The sequence below is a fragment of the Micropterus dolomieu genome, linkage group LG08 (genome assembly GCF_021292245.1).
Source record: "Micropterus dolomieu isolate WLL.071019.BEF.003 ecotype Adirondacks linkage group LG08, ASM2129224v1, whole genome shotgun sequence".
Classification (NCBI taxonomy): Eukaryota; Metazoa; Chordata; class Actinopteri; order Centrarchiformes; family Centrarchidae; genus Micropterus; species Micropterus dolomieu.
The window spans coordinates 6,990,458-7,006,290 of NC_060157.1; the positions used below are offsets into that span (position 1 = coordinate 6,990,458).

General features: G+C 39.2%; 2 protein-coding genes across 13 annotated transcripts in view; one reads left to right on the forward strand and one right to left on the reverse strand.

The window, feature by feature from the left end:
- The window catches only part of LOC123975176 (basement membrane-specific heparan sulfate proteoglycan core protein-like), a gene marked incomplete at its 3' end in the record, with an annotated part of 647,231 nt that overhangs the window by 316,695 nt on the left and 314,703 nt on the right, over positions 1-15,833 (forward strand).
- The window catches only part of acap3a (ArfGAP with coiled-coil, ankyrin repeat and PH domains 3a), a 70,795-nt gene that overhangs the window by 10,591 nt on the left and 44,371 nt on the right, over positions 1-15,833 (reverse strand). For all 6 annotated transcript variants that reach the window (XM_046056430.1, XM_046056427.1, XM_046056428.1 and 3 more), the window contains exons 5-15: positions 14,904-14,962; positions 14,344-14,527; positions 12,258-12,302; positions 12,042-12,137; positions 11,395-11,469; positions 9,195-9,206; positions 5,006-5,118; positions 3,278-3,329; positions 2,896-2,996; positions 2,124-2,235; positions 1,548-1,756 (exon numbers count right to left, since the gene is read on the reverse strand). In XM_046056430.1, the coding sequence (XP_045912386.1) occupies positions 1,548-1,756; positions 2,124-2,235; positions 2,896-2,996; positions 3,278-3,329; positions 5,006-5,118; positions 9,195-9,206; positions 11,395-11,469; positions 12,042-12,137; positions 12,258-12,302; positions 14,344-14,527; positions 14,904-14,962 (1,058 nt within the window). The remainder of the gene's footprint in view (positions 1-1,547; positions 1,757-2,123; positions 2,236-2,895; positions 2,997-3,277; positions 3,330-5,005; positions 5,119-9,194; positions 9,207-11,394; positions 11,470-12,041; positions 12,138-12,257; positions 12,303-14,343; positions 14,528-14,903; positions 14,963-15,833) is intronic.

Here is a 15,833-nt window from a genome sequence, read left to right on the forward strand (position 1 = left end):
TGCAACAAAAAGTTAAGAAATATGCTGTCTTTTTGTTCTGTAATCCAACACTTTTGAGGTAAAAGTGAAGGAACTTTACAGCCAACACAAGGAAATAAGAGTGCTGTATATTCTTTAACTAGGACAGAGGAAGTTCAACAAATGAATCATACACTTTGGCGGTGACCTGGTCTGAATAGCTCCAAGTGATGTAAAATCACAAGAGTGTTATCCTGAAGGAAATGAGAGAAGCCGCTCCTAATGTCATGCAAATCACTAAGTTCCACTGACGAAGCTGTCTGGTATCCAAGCAACATTGATACTGTGTTTCTCTCCTTCATCGCCTGCATTGTAACAAAGAGGCCATGTCTGGTCTCACTGTGAGAGAGCACGCCCAAAAGGCAACATGAATATTCAACAAGTGGGAACACACACACACACACACACACGCACACAGGAATGGGGTTTGTGGTTACATAAGCAGTGATAATTGCAACTTAAAAATAACAAACAAAACTCCGAAGGGACTTTTTCCCACAGCGGGAGCTTTGAAAACGAACCTCCATGAAGCTACAGTGTGATGTAACAGTACACGAGTGGAGTGCAGTGATCTGGATGATTAGAGGATGTGTTTATCTACCTTCATTCAGAAGCATTACATCATATTCACTAGGATCTGACACTGAATTAAACTATTCAATGGCTTGTTCGCTGTGTATGTCTGAGCACTGTAGCCGCCTTTATATTGTCACTTCCCTCCCACAATGAAAACTCTCCATCAAAGTCTGATCCAGTAAGCAACGTACTGCGCTTTAATCCCTTCAGTAGTGTGTGTGTGTGTGTGGCAGACCGTGCTTGGTAAGGCCAAAGTAACAGACAGCTGGCACCACTTCCTATCTTAAGTGCCAGCACCCACACAGCACATGGCAGTGGTGGAAGAAGTATTCAGATCTTTTACTTAAAGTCACACTCCAATCCAAAATGTGTTTTGTGTTACTTCACTTTACTGTTTGAGCTTCACTGTGAAGAATGTTTGACACCAGAAGTTTTTAAATTCTTCTGCTGAAGAGTCAAAATGTCTCACCTTAAGCGCTCACCTTAAGTCAACACGTGTTTGTAGGAGCATGACTTTGTGACATCACACCTTGTCTGGAAGCCAATCTCGGTCCAATATACAATTTACACAAATGTGATTAGGAAACTTGAAGCCTCCAGTGCACATACACTGTAAATGGGATTTTCAGTTTAGAAGGAGACATCTTGTGTATAGTAGTTAGGAGTAGATGTAATATTAACTTTTTTTATGGAAAAACCATAACGGACACAAATTATTATTCAGAGCAGAGACTTTTAAAACATGTCTGGACGGGATATTTAAGTAGAGATTCAGGTATGTTATACTAGTAGCGGCTGAAGTAGCCTAAAGCCGTTAGACTCAAGCAGAGATTACAAGCGTAATACTGAGGTCTGGTAAGGTCACTACAAAAGTGAACTTCAGTAAATGTTCTTAGTTATATTCCTTAGGTGTTAAGCTTAATCTGAAAAAAAAAGTTTTTTCTGGACTCTACCTGTGGATGCCGGAGCACTCGATACACAGAAGGATGCCCAGGTTAATTGAGGCCCAGCGAGGGTCGGCCTGGCCACAGTCACAGCACTGCTCGTTCCCCGGCAGACACTGGATCCGCTGCAGGATGGTCTCACCTCGGGTGCTGCGCTCCCGTGGCTCGCTGGCCGAATCAATACTGCTGGTGGATGGAGAGGCCGTTCTGTCCAGATGCTACATGTAAACACAAAAAAGTCATTCATTGGGATTAGAAAATGTCATATTAATAAGCTTCTTTTGCAAATGCATTCTGGATGTCTCTTTTGAAGTACCACAAGGTTCAGTTACAAGGTTTTAGTACTGATCACACAAAGCTTTAAAGGAGCTAGCAGTTAATTTTTTTATGTTGGACACACCCAGGCTAGCTGTTTCCCCCTGTTTCCAGTCTTTATGCTAAGCTAAGCTAACCATCTGCAGGTTGTAGGGTCATATCTACTGTAAAAACATGAGACTATACAATAATGCAACTATACAATACAATCTCATAAACAAGATGTAACTCGTATCTGTACATGCTTTATGACGCTAACCTGTGACTTACCTCTATATAGTAGGTGTCCGGGCTCTCTCTGTAGGCTGAGGCAATGCTAGCTTGAACAGCCTGAATCCACGCTTGTCTTAGCTTCTCCGACTCAGCCTGAAGCATACAGCTCCTGTAAAACAATCAAAGTAGTAGGCCTATTACTAATCATAATGTACCTTGAGTAAGGATCTGCATAATCAAGAGTGACATGCTAACTAACAATGTATACAAAAGGGTTTTACATACATTCATATACAACAGTTTTATAAGGCAACAATAAAACAACTACAACCATGATTTATTATACAACTGTGCATATAGAGCATAACCAAGAGAACTGCTGTAATAATTTAGTAAAGTACAATTAAAAAGATAAATAGTACGAGTCTACAAACATGGTAGCAGCACTGTAAGGCTGTACTTAGACATATTGTCACTTTGAGCTAAATGCTAACATCCGCATGCAAACATACTCACAGTGACTCAGCTAACATGCTGCTGTTTAACAGGTATAATGTTTCCCATGTTCACTATCTTAGTTTAGTGTGTTAATTTGCTAATCTGGTCATTACCAGTTTTTTGTTTTTAAAATCTTATATGCTAGCATTTTTAGCTAGCATTGAACAGAAAGTACAGCTGAGTCTAATGGGAATGTCATTAGGTTTGCAGGTATTTGGTCATAAACTCATGTAGTGGACAAATGTAAAGGCATCACCAATTCACCCTCTGGAGAACATACACATTTGAACTGATAAAGTACAAAGTAATCCATCCAGTAGTTAAGTCTTACTTGGAGGGGGAGACGACCTCAAAGCAGAATCTCCTCTCGATGTCCTCACATGGTTTAACAGAGCACAGCCGGAGGTCTTCTACCACCACCGTCAGAGAATCCTGCATACACACAAACAACTTCTCATTTTTTTGCTTATCAACAGCCCCACTACAACACAAATACAAAACAGCTGTAAATCCTTGATAAGACATGTTTTTTCCTGGCAGCCTCCGAGTATGTCACCATTAGATATTTATAAACACTGATGTCAAGCAGAGAATTGAAAATGACCTGAAAACAGAAACACATTCAATGTCCCCTTCATTAAATTGCACTTAACCTCTTACAGCCCCCTTTACCCAGGGGACAGCTGATAGCAAGCAAAGATATATGGACTTGCCTTGAGCTTCTTCTGATAGACCAGCTGACTGTTCTGTATGGAGAACCACCGTCTAGAGAGAGAGAGATGGAAGAGGGAGTTAAATTCAACCTATTTTAGATGGACATATTTCCGATGCTAAACGGTCTGCGTGCAGAGGTGAACCGCTGTGGATAGCAGTGATCAAGGATGGGTAAAAGCATTGAGTAAAATGGTCTTTCCACTCCTGGCAATGCAATATTGTGACCATGTGAGATAAATTTATTACATCGCTTCACATCACAGCCACTCTAACCTCCTGAACCTGCCACAGAGGAACAGAAATAGGCTGACAAATTTCCCAGGAAATGAGAATCTCAGGAAACAGCATGCACAGTAAACATCTGGTAAAAGTATACTATACATTTTATACATGTTATGTTACATTGCATTATATTATTCATATCAATATATAATAATAGTATTACTGTAGCAATATTTTAAAATTGTATTTTTGTATATATACTCATATTATTCTATACTATAGTATTCACCTCCATTTCTATTATATATGCCTTTGATAGTATTGCATTATTAATGTATAGCAGGGGTTTTTCGAAGTCCCATCATACAAAATTGAGACAATTACACCCACCCATCGCAACCCCCTCGTCAACAAGAAGGATAACGTTTCCATATAGTCAGTGAGTTAGCTGTAGGCTACAACTTGAGCCCTGTGTTTTTAGCCTATATTTGTATAGGCAAATACTGGCATTCTGGCAAATACGCACCATAAAAAGTATGCAATAAGTAGCAATATGCTCGAGATGTACTGACAACTAGGGCTGGGCAATAAATCAATAATGATAATTATCGCAATATAATTTTCCTTAATAACAATGTAACAAATGTTCAATGTATTGCCAATAAAAGTTTGATTTCATTCATTTGAATCACGAACAAATTGGCCCTTAACTTATATATATATATATACATATTTATTTTGTTGAGAAAAGGGACTGAAAAAATATTTTACTTCATTTTACTCAAGCATATTTAAAAAAAAAAAAAAAAAAGAGATTTTATCTTAATTGTTTTGAATGATTTTTGATCCACTGTTTGGCAAGTGATTGTCATGTTCTGACCATAAAGAAAAGTTTAAAACCACAATTAACCATCTGGTTTCTTCAAAAAGCAGAAATCAGCCCTTTAACTTGAAAGAAATAATGATTTTACATTTATCGTGAAAATTATCGATATTGAATGGTATGAAATATTTTATTGTAAAAAATTTGGCCATATCACCCAGCCCTACTTAAAACTATCACTGGGAAGTATAGGTCACTCTGAATCTAAAAATATGTGCATCATGTCTCTGTGTTCAGATTTCACTGGGGTAGGACACAGAGAAGGCCAAACTACAGTAACTAGCTACTTCCCATTATTTTTAGAACACCAGCATGCACTCTCTCTCTTTCATCTCACACTCACTACGTCTCTTTGCCTCATGTCTCTTTGCTGCACAAATACTTACCTGATTCAAGATTTACTTACATAAGTTAAGGTACTGTAATGTGTATATTGCTCCCTAATTTCTTTCGAGTCTTATTTTATATATTTAATTCCATAAAATATTTGTAATTGTATTTCTTGTTTGAAAATGAGCAAATTCCCTCTCTATGATAAGGCTAAAGCCATGTACAGTGTTTCACCATCAACTCACTGTTTATATTAATGTGATATATTACAGATTTTTGCCATCTCAGTTACCTGTTCCAGGTCTTAAAGGCATTGCTGGCCCTCTTGAACAAGTAGCCCTCCATCACCACACCATTAGGAGCATCCACGTTGAACTCCACTTTAGAGTCGTCATACGAAAAGTCCTGAAAGAGATGACACCCATATTAACCATGGCTCTCATACAAAATGTTTACAGACAAGCTGTTGGCAGGATATTGTTCTAACCTTTTCATTCTAAAACAGGAAACAAAACACTTGTCCCCTTGTCACATGTTAGTGGTCCATGTATGCATGCCAAGAGTTGCATGCCATCTTCCTATATGGCACATTGGGGCATTTTGTAACTCAACAGATGTGAGTGTGACGCAAATTATTACATAAACACAGTATGATTCATGTGAAATTAACCTAACCTTAATTAAACTAACCTTTTCATGACTTACAACATCAAGCACAATCATCATTCAGACATCAATGTGAACAAAGGGAATAATGATTCAGTATGTCCTGAGACTACTAATAAGCTACATTTTAGAAGTACTATAATATGTGGTAGGGACAGAATGATTTAACACTTAATTTAACATTGCATGCATGCAGCCCTGAGAAAAGTCCAGGACCAGTCTTCCCACCAGAGTCACTTTAGGATACAGAGATGCAGAGATGTATCAGACATATAAAAAAAAAGTACCCAAGAATATATGAAAGTGTCTGCTGGAGTGACCCAAATAAAAACTGATCTTCGTTCACTCTCCTGTTTCATAACAGGTTGTGTGTACATGCAGCAGCTCCTAGCACACCATTAACTACTTATTGCATGTTTGAATAATAGAACGACTTGCTGCTCTCCACGGATCAACATTTTAACTTGTACACATGTGGGGAAAAAAGGCAAAATTCCAGCACACATGAGAGACACAATGTTTCATTCATTTTTAAACTATGAAAAAATCCGATGGGCAATGCGAAATAAGCTTTTTTCAACCAGAAAATGTATATCGTAGGCAATAAACATTCCAAATTTCATAAACAAACTATCAATATCTTAACAACCTTGAATAAAATCTATTAATAAAAAAACAGAAATATGAAGTAAATAGTCTAATAGTATACAAAATATCAAGTCAATATTTAACAGTGTGCATGGATTCAACTAATAATTGTCTTTTTCCTATGCACCTATCAACCAGTGTGCTTTAGATAACATGTATTTTGACATGTATAGATACACATACATCATTGAGCATTACACCTGAGAACTAGAAACATTTTCAGATTTTAACGAGAGAGACTGTACTGAGTAGTAAAGATAAGGAACCACAGAGAGAGAAATACAGAGAGTAGGTGAGAGAATAAGCTGTGAAAGAAAGCCTTCAACAAAACAAACTACTGTTACATCACTGTAACTCATAACTGTAGATCCTGCTTTACAAAACCTAGACATTTCTTGAATTTTATAACCAAATGAGAATATGCATTAATGTAACAAACAGCCGATATAATGCAAATCCACCCACCAAACTGTGGTCCCACCGGCAAAAGATCTTCATTGTCAAACGTTTAGTGTGTTCCAACAACATCGAATAGCACAAAAAAAGCTAAAACCTTGAAAAAGTATTATAAATAGGCTCCAGATCTCTCAGAGAAGAGGCATCCTCACTCTCTGAGGGCTGTACCCCTCACGGCACAGGCATTGTGTCTCTGCAGTGCAGTGTGTAATTCCAGCACTGACATGTGTGCCGTCCACTCCAGCCACCTGTCTGCTGCCCTGTGAGCCTCAGGATTAGGACTAATTACCATACAGCTGCCAATGTATTCACAGCAGGGTGCTGCAGAAGAATAGTGGACTACACTACGCAGTACTGTAGCTGCTCTTGACCCAAAGACAAGCTGGCTGCTTTGACACTTCAGTGTCTGGGTCTGCTGCAGTCTTACAACTCCCTAAACACACCTCCCTTGCTGAAGAAGGTGGGCATTTCAGTTGTTGACCAAGACGGGGTCCATCTGGCAGGTTGCCCAGACCACCAAATAAATACTACTCAGGGCTTGATTTACTACCTACACTGACAACAATTCTGCTCACAACTGCAATCCCTGCACTACAACTATGGAATCTGTAAGAAGTTGACACAGCTTACCTTCGGCTGTCAGAGGCCTTTCCTTTTTGAATATAACATCACAAACATAGTAGGCAACACTGAACAAGATGTGCACTGGGTGGTACTCTGCAATCTCTTAAGCCTACAACAAAGACCATCTATTTTTAATGACGCAACGTCACACAGACAGAAACTGAACATCAGTGAATTATTGAACATGCTGGGAAACAGAGACTTCCAAATGTTTGGAGCAAATAAGTAAATTGTTGTGGAGCAGCAGGAAGACTGGATGATGCGAACAACATGTCCTGATGCTACATTCACCTGCTGCTGCTGCTGCTGCAGCACATTGGTCAGCCTAAAGGCTATACTGCAGAGCTCAAACGCCAAATGATGAGCCCAGTTGGTAGCACTGATTACTCAGTCTGCTACGATGTGTTTGTTTATCCTTCTGTGTCTCATACAAAAGCCTGACATCTCGTAAGTCTTTTCAAATACTATCCTGCCGTGAGACATTGACCATAAGAGATAATAAATAGTCTATAGTAAGCGTCTGTAATTAATTTATTGTTCCAACAGCCCAAACTGTGGTGTCAACGGCTGGGAGCACAACTTTCTTTGACTCCTCTAATGAGCTGTGTTGGAATGCAAAAGGGATGCTGAGGATGAGGAAGATCATGAATAAATGGGAAGTGTTGCATCCCATTTTTTCCTCCTGAGGGATGATGATATTTAAATAGAGAAGATTGTTTGTTCTCTCTGTTTAAATATCATCATCCTTCTATGGCAACTTTTGCTTCCACGTGGGATTTTCATAGACAGAAAATGGCTGCAAGTAGCAACATGCCTTATGTAAAAATGAATTTCACAGGAATCTCAATGCCAAAACATTTTCTTCTCAAATGTGACAATTTTATGCTTTTAAATGTCTTATATGATAGTAAACTAAATATGTGAGTTTTGGACTGTTGGCTGAATAAAACTAGTAATCGATAGAAGAATACATACAACTTTTTATTTTATAATGAGAATTTTCACTACTTTAGAGAAAGAATGATAAACCAGAAAAATAACCTGCAGATGAAAAAAATTGTTAGTTGCAGACCTATCAAAAGGTTTTATATGTACTAACATTATGTACATACATTTATTTATTTACTGTAGGTGCCTTCTTTATCTCCTGGATTTTTACATCTGTGTGGTCCTGATTTTATGCTTTGTTGCCTGATGTAAAAGGTTATTGTCCATCATAAAAAGCACCACACAGACCAAAATACTTAATCGCCTTTTCACTACAACCTCTATCTGGATGTTTAAGCAGTAAAAATAAATCCAGTTGCACAGGGACAGCATGTAGCACTGTGCTGGTGATGTAAACGCAGAAATATAGAATGCCAGGCAGAGCTGACTGCCTTGGACAGGACTTCTCCATTAAATCTGGAGTTAAAAATGAATGGCTCTGGCATTAGGTGCTGTGTACCTAGCCAGCAATAGTGACAGTCTACAGTTGGAGCACTTTAATTCTCTTTCTGCTCTCCTGGTTTTTTGCTTGTACTGGGTAGGGGTTGCCCCCTTTGCCCTGTGTAAGTTTACACAAGGCTTATTACACATACTTGATGTGATGAGGAAGAAACAAGGTAAAAAAAAGATCTCTTTAACAAAGTAGGCCATGTTGTTCTAAAAGCAGGGAAGAATGAAGAAGGCAAATACAAAATATGATGAAATTCTACAATTTTGTGCATGAATAAATAGCAAATCTGTCATTTAATATTTAAGATTCAGTTAATCATGTTAATTGTAATGCATCTATTTTAGGACACAATTAAACACAAAATGCAATAATCCCTTTGCAATAGGTGATGTCACAGACGGTTTCTATACAGGCCATTCAAACTAAGTTCAGTGTTTCTAATTGTTTTATATAAATGATTCAGGATGCACTTCAGCTTGCCCTCAAGGCTTTTGGAGTCTGACTACAGCTTGAAGAAAACTTCAAAGGGGTTTGTTAATGTTCTGTACGAACACTGCGGGCTACGCTTCACCCTCCCAAAGCACCAAACCAAACATCTTTCAAGTAAAAATGGAAATTCAGATGGGAAAACAAATTGAGGAGTACTCACCTGCAAGAGAGTCTGAGAGGAGATGGTGGCATTAGGAACATACAAGAAGAAGAAAAAAAAACCGTTAGAAACACCAGACTAGTTTAGGAAGGGATAATACAATAATCTTTCAGGTTCACTGCACCTCTGATTATCCTCCTTAACAACAAAAAACATCACCCCCCTACTACAACACTGCAATATTTTCATGCCATGCTAATTTTAATGTGGCTCTAACTCTTGACCTTGCTAATATATTACTACAGTGCATGTCCCTTGGTAATGGATGTGCATGAGGCTTAAAGTGTAACAGCTCTGGCAAAAACAGATCAATAACTGGCCCCACATGTGACCCAGCCCTTCCCCGTGGCTCTATCCACAGCACAGACCGCAGCGCCTGGAGGGAGAGCGCTGACCGGAGCTGTCTGACAGATGGTCACTGATCCTGGGGTACAGAGGAGCCAGACACTGGCCTGCTAAAAAGAAGGCTTTCTGAATTATTAAATAACAAGTTGCCAGACAGGGCATACAGTATATTCATACAGCCTGTTTGAAATGTGGAAAAAATAAGAATAGTCTGCAGTCATTCTAGTCCCTGAGTTAGGCTGTACACAGGCACAGTGGTGCTTTGCGCTAAATGCTAACATGCTCACAAAGACGCTAGATGAAAGGTCACAGGAATGCAGAAATTATTTCAATTAATTCTTGGGATAGGGTCATGAATGTCTGCACCAAATGTCATGGCAATCCATCCATTTTTCACTAAAAACCACAAACATGAACCTCATGGTGGCGCCAGAGTTAAAGTTAGGGGATCACCTAAGTCTGTAGAATTCATCCTCTGGGGATCATGAATGTTCGTACAAAATTTCCAATCAATCAATCTAATAGTTATCGAGATATTTCAGGTCTGAGCCAAACTGGTGAATCAACCGACCAACTGAGTCCGACATTGAAATCCACAGGGCCACAACAATAGCGTGTCTTAAAATGCTCAACAAAGCACTTTACTGGACTAAGAGCAGAGTGAGGCTCCTGATTATACATCAGCACATACAGTAGTTAATGTGCTGACTCTCTACAGCAGACAACAGTGGGATTAACAGCTCTTAAAAATACTTAATTCCACCTGATTTAATGCTTAAATCAATGCCTGGACTTTGTTAGGGGGATTAATCCCAGCTGCCCAGGTCTAATCCCTCCCCAGTCACAACAGATGCACTGGGCCAAGTGGCAGACTGGATCCTGGAGGTGAGATGTGAGCACATTCACACCCTGTTCTCCAAACAGCTCATTATCAACCTTCCAACCTAACAGACAAAAGGAAGATTCTTCAGGGTCAAAACCTAAAACCATCCAAACCTTCCCAATCAATTGCTTTTAGAGAAATACTGAAGAAATACAAACATGAAAAGGGTTTGCGCTCTTGAATCCAGGGTTTTCAAGGAATGTAGCTAACATAAACAGTGCTATCATAGGAGAACATGCCCACACACTGACAAAAAAAAGTAGAAGACGCTCCTCACAAGATGAAGTTGTGCTGAGGCTGGTCCTCCGACTGAAACATTAACTTTCTAGTGCGATTTTGTCACTTTTTGAACATATATTAAAACTAATTATTTTCGCATCTCTTCTAACCTCCACTACTTTATCGGTCAGTGTGCAGGTATTTCCTCCTATGAGAAAGAAAATACTGAAGCCAAGCCAGGGTTTCTGCGGCTTTCTCCAATTTAAATGTATTTATTATATGACTTTTTTCAGTACTTCAAAGCAGTTCATAAAAGTAATTTCTTATGATATAATGAATTAAATTAATCCAACATGAACCTGGAAAAGCTTAGGTAAATGGATGTATTTATGGATAAACAAATGATTCAATAAGTTCATTTAAATTTTGACTAAAATCGACACTTATGAGCTTCCGAGCTGCTGCAGCTGCAGTAGTGACAGTGTTTGCTACAGATCTGGTGGTGAAATTAAACTCTACAAAAAAGGACTCAAGTAAACAGCAGCACAATCCACTGTCGCAACAATTCCTGCACAAAAATGTTGTATAACTAAGGAACCGCCTACAACTACTTTGTGAAATATATTTAAGACCTTTTAATACCTTCTAAGGCTGTTTTTTGAGAAACTGAGTTAAATGACATTTAAGACTTTCCAAGACCTGCAGATACCATAAATATTTTTTGTATTTTTCTAAAGTAAAATAGAAACTCACCCTCTGCTGAATGGTTGCATGTTTATGCTCCATTTCCCTCTTCTCCATGGCTGAATCAATCACCAGCTGATCCAGCTGAAAGTCATTTCACAAAGACAAAAATGAAAAGTACGTTCAGTGTTTCTGAAAAAGGTACATGCCGTCAAACTCTCGATTTTGGAGTGAAATAATTCCAACATAATATAGTAGAGTAAATGCACGGTGAGAGGTAGGGATGATTCAGAGAAGGTGACACTCTTTGCACTTGCAAACACAGGCTAAGCCTCCAATGACACGTTAGGTCAGTGTTTGGTAATGAAGCATTGATTCAGTTTTCCTGCAGCAGTCAACCTGCTGTGACAAACACATTAGTCTGCAATAACATATGCACCCACATGTGGTTGTGGGTAAAATGCTGGTTTGAACTGTAATAGAGCCTTTTCATTGCATGCCAAGAGGAGTTTTTTTAATAGGAACAATTCACCCCAAATTAAGCAAAGTATCCAACGTATCACAACCAATCAATAAGTGGAAATTCAGCTAAATTATGTAACTGCCTCTTGTTGATAAATGAGGATCAAACCAGTTCCAATCAAGACAGCCCACCAGCGGATATGACACAGCGGACGGAGCACACACTTGGTGGTGATAACAGATGCTTTGCTCACCTCAGCAGCTAGTTTCTTCATGTACGGGTCGATGTCATCCAGCAGGTTATAGCCCTGCTGAAACAGCGAGTACTGGGCATGCATGAATGACAGCATCTGGGTGGGACAGAAGGAGGTGGTTAGAGATGACTCTCTTTGCATGTGGAATACATTATAAAGATGCAGGGGTAGTCGTAGGTGGCATGTCCATTTGTTTGTGTGTCTGCATTGACTTACAGTATCTAGGATCTCGAATTTCTTCTTTGCCTGGAGGACATTGATCTGCAGCAACAAAAATAGACATACGTTTAGACTGTCTGGAGATATCCACAACAATACACTACATTTGACAACTACCAGCAATTGAAATAGCTCCCTCTAGTGGACAGCATTTTCCCTTTTCTAACTGTAACACCATCAAACATTCGTTTGAGTTAACTCTGACACCACAAACCACAATATGTTCCATCACGGGTGAAAAGTAGAAGTGGATGCCATACACAAACACAGTCTATGGCATTTCCTGAATTAAAGCCTTTGCATTGTGTATCTTAACTGATGCAAACCTAAATGACATTTTGTGCTACATTTAAGAGGTCAGTTATTCATATAGCTGACCTTTTCTGCCTCGAGACACTTTCAATTAAGACTCAAAAGGGTAAGATGTCTGAGAGCAGTGAGAGAAGGCTGCCAGCAGACAAAATGAAGAAAGGAAAGAGGGCACGACCATCACAGCCATCACAATGAATCTGTCTCTTTGTTCCCCAAGGGAAGTCATGGGTAGGCGGTTACAACCTGTGGGCAAAATGAACCCATGCTGCATATGAACAGAGAGGAGAATGTGCCACACAGGAAGGGGGGACGAACACAAACATCGCTGCAGGCTAAAGGGCTACGTCATGGTCATTCCCCGACTATACAGGCCAGTACAGTCTGTATAGTCGGAATGTCAACAAATACATTACTTGGCTTTGAATAGATAAAGTGCGCTGAACAGATTCAAACAGTATCAGATATTTTTACAGTAATATTCATCTCCCCTCTCCACACTGACCTGTCGAACGTCACACTTTTTCTTCTCAGTCAAACAGAAACATGCAGACGTTATACACACTACGTTATAATTAGTGTTTACAATGTGTACGTGCTACACAGTCGTATGAAGAGTCACAACATCCATCTTTTTTAAATGTCCATACATCCATGTAAAAAACATATAAAACAGGCCCTCCAAAAGCTGCCAGTACGCTTCTTCAAAACTGCTTGTTGGACGTTCGAACAGCCCCAGAAACCCACTGCCCCCTAAATCATGCTGTGATTAGCCAACTATATGGAGGTGAGACAGGAGCCAGGGTTTGAATGTCTCTCTTTAGTTTTCTTTTTCATCCTTTACAAAACTATTTCTGTCACTTTTCATGTGAACAACGGAGAGCAACACTATAAATGTCATCCAGAGAGACTGTCTGAAAATGTGCCTTGTTATCCCTGAATTTAAATGATATTACGTCTCCCCCGGCTTTTAACTCCGCCTTCCAGTGTGTCCCTTGGAAACAGGCCCTCAGAAATCTTTCCTAGGGGTGGCAAGATGGGGCCACTGAAAATCTTGGGGTTGCAGAAAAGTGGCTGGCTGGTTATTCAGTATCATATTTCAGTATCAAAGTAATACAGGTGATTGTTGTCTGTACAGTGCAAACAGAAACTGCTAGTAACCAAAGCAGCCTGACTTTCCAGAATGTCAACACATAGCCTTTAGGCCTAAAAAATGGAGGTGTGTGCACTAAGGAGAAAAACTAAAGAGTTGAAGTTAGGGACGGCCTCAAAAGGGCATGCAAATCAACAAATAAACACTTTTTCCTACCTTTACATTTATCTGGGCTTCCTCATATTATATACACAACCTCCAGAAAAATCATGCAATATGTACCAATGCAACTTTGATTTTCCCAATTTACTTCCCAGGTTTTTCTTTTAAGGTGGAGTTCAAATACAAAATCATGTTTTATTATTTGTTAAATTAAGGTATATGGTTAAACTATTATGCTATTCTATATATTTTATTGGCAGCTAAAGTTGCACATATTTGTATGAGGAGTATAAATGGCAAAATGAAGCATTCTAAACAATTCCCAGAGTACACATTTAGTATACATCCAAATACAGATATCAGCTCTGCATAACACAACCTAAATATTTATGTCTCTGTCAGGTAGTTTCAGTTTAGTTCATGTGCACACGAAGGGAGATACGACATCCTTAAACATATAAACTTTTAGGAACATACTGTATATTCTCAAACAAGGGTTCATAGATTAATTTTTCTAACCTGTAGTACGTAGTCCAGAGCGAGGTGTCGGAAGCACTTGCGAGTGATGCTGAGCGTGCCGGTGGCTTCTTCGACCTCGTGAGGCTTGTTCTTCGGCGCCTGAGCATTCTTCACCTGTGCTATTTCCATATCCTCACGCACCCTATCAAAGTGCTTCTTGGTCTCCTTGAACTTCCGAACATCCCTGACAGACACAGACAAGCAACATTTAAGTGAGACATCAGTTAAGCAAATTTACACTGGGTCACAAACAAATTAAAGTTCAGCTGAGGAGAAAGCAGAAGTACAGATATTGGATATTTAGAGCCACCACAAAGTCAATGTGAGGTTACAAGTAACCTACTCCAGCTGCATTGTTCATGATATGTCTGTGACATATTTGGACTGCAAAAGGTTGTTCTGTGTTTAATATTTAAAAACACCAAAAGGGTTTTAAGTGGTAACAAGGGTTTGTCTGCTCTTTTGGACTTCTGCTTTTTCTACCTGTGTTGAATATTTTATACTTCTACAGTTCTGCAGGGACACCTGACTGAAGTACCGTGAATTGTAGGTTTACTCACTCTTTCACAAAGTTGTGTAACTGCTGCTTTACAGACCGCTGAGCTTGATCGAACAGGATCTGAAACAGATGATAAGAAGAAATAAGCATTTCTTGATTATGTTTCTGAAACACATTTGTACACCTGGAGTTGAAAGGCATGGGTAAAATAAAACCTTGAGACGGTCCACCGGACCAGACACCACAGCAGGTGCTGTGATCGGTCCAGAGGAGAGGAAAGAGAGCAGGAGCAGTGCAGGCCCAGCTTGGACTTAAGGCTGCTCCTGGCTTATGTCCAGTCTAGGCTGGCCAAATCACAGAGTGTTGTGCCCACATCTTTAGAGACCTGCTACATCAAGCACTTGCCAGGCGGCCCTGTGTTCTGAGCCAACAAGATGAGAGGAGGCAGATTCTGTGTTTACGTCGATGATGCTTGGTGCTGAAATGCAATCAGAGTGGATGGTCCCCAAATTAAGAACTTTTTTATGTGAAGATGAAAACTATATTATAATCACTATCTTACTGCTGTTTACACTCTCCCAAATGAAACAAACTAAAAGAATGCAGAATAATATAAGTATAGGCCTATATAGTTTGATTTTTATTTATTTTTTAAGTTACCCTATTATTACCTTACCCTATTATAAATGTAATGATATGTCAAAAGGGACTACAAATGTTCATTTCGTTTGTACAACCTTGTGTTCTTTAATGATAAATAAATTGCCTTGATAACATTCATACTACTGCTAGTGCAGAACTGCTGGTAGTATAAATGGTTTTGACTTTTACTTGCAGTGGAGTACTTTTACTTAAATAAAGGATCTGAATACTACTTTTTCCACCACTCACCCAACAGAAACATAAAAAAATATCACCAACACTGGGTGAAAACAACCCATTGTTGTACTAGTTAAGCCAATATCGTGTCAGTGCTGGTCAATTTTGACCC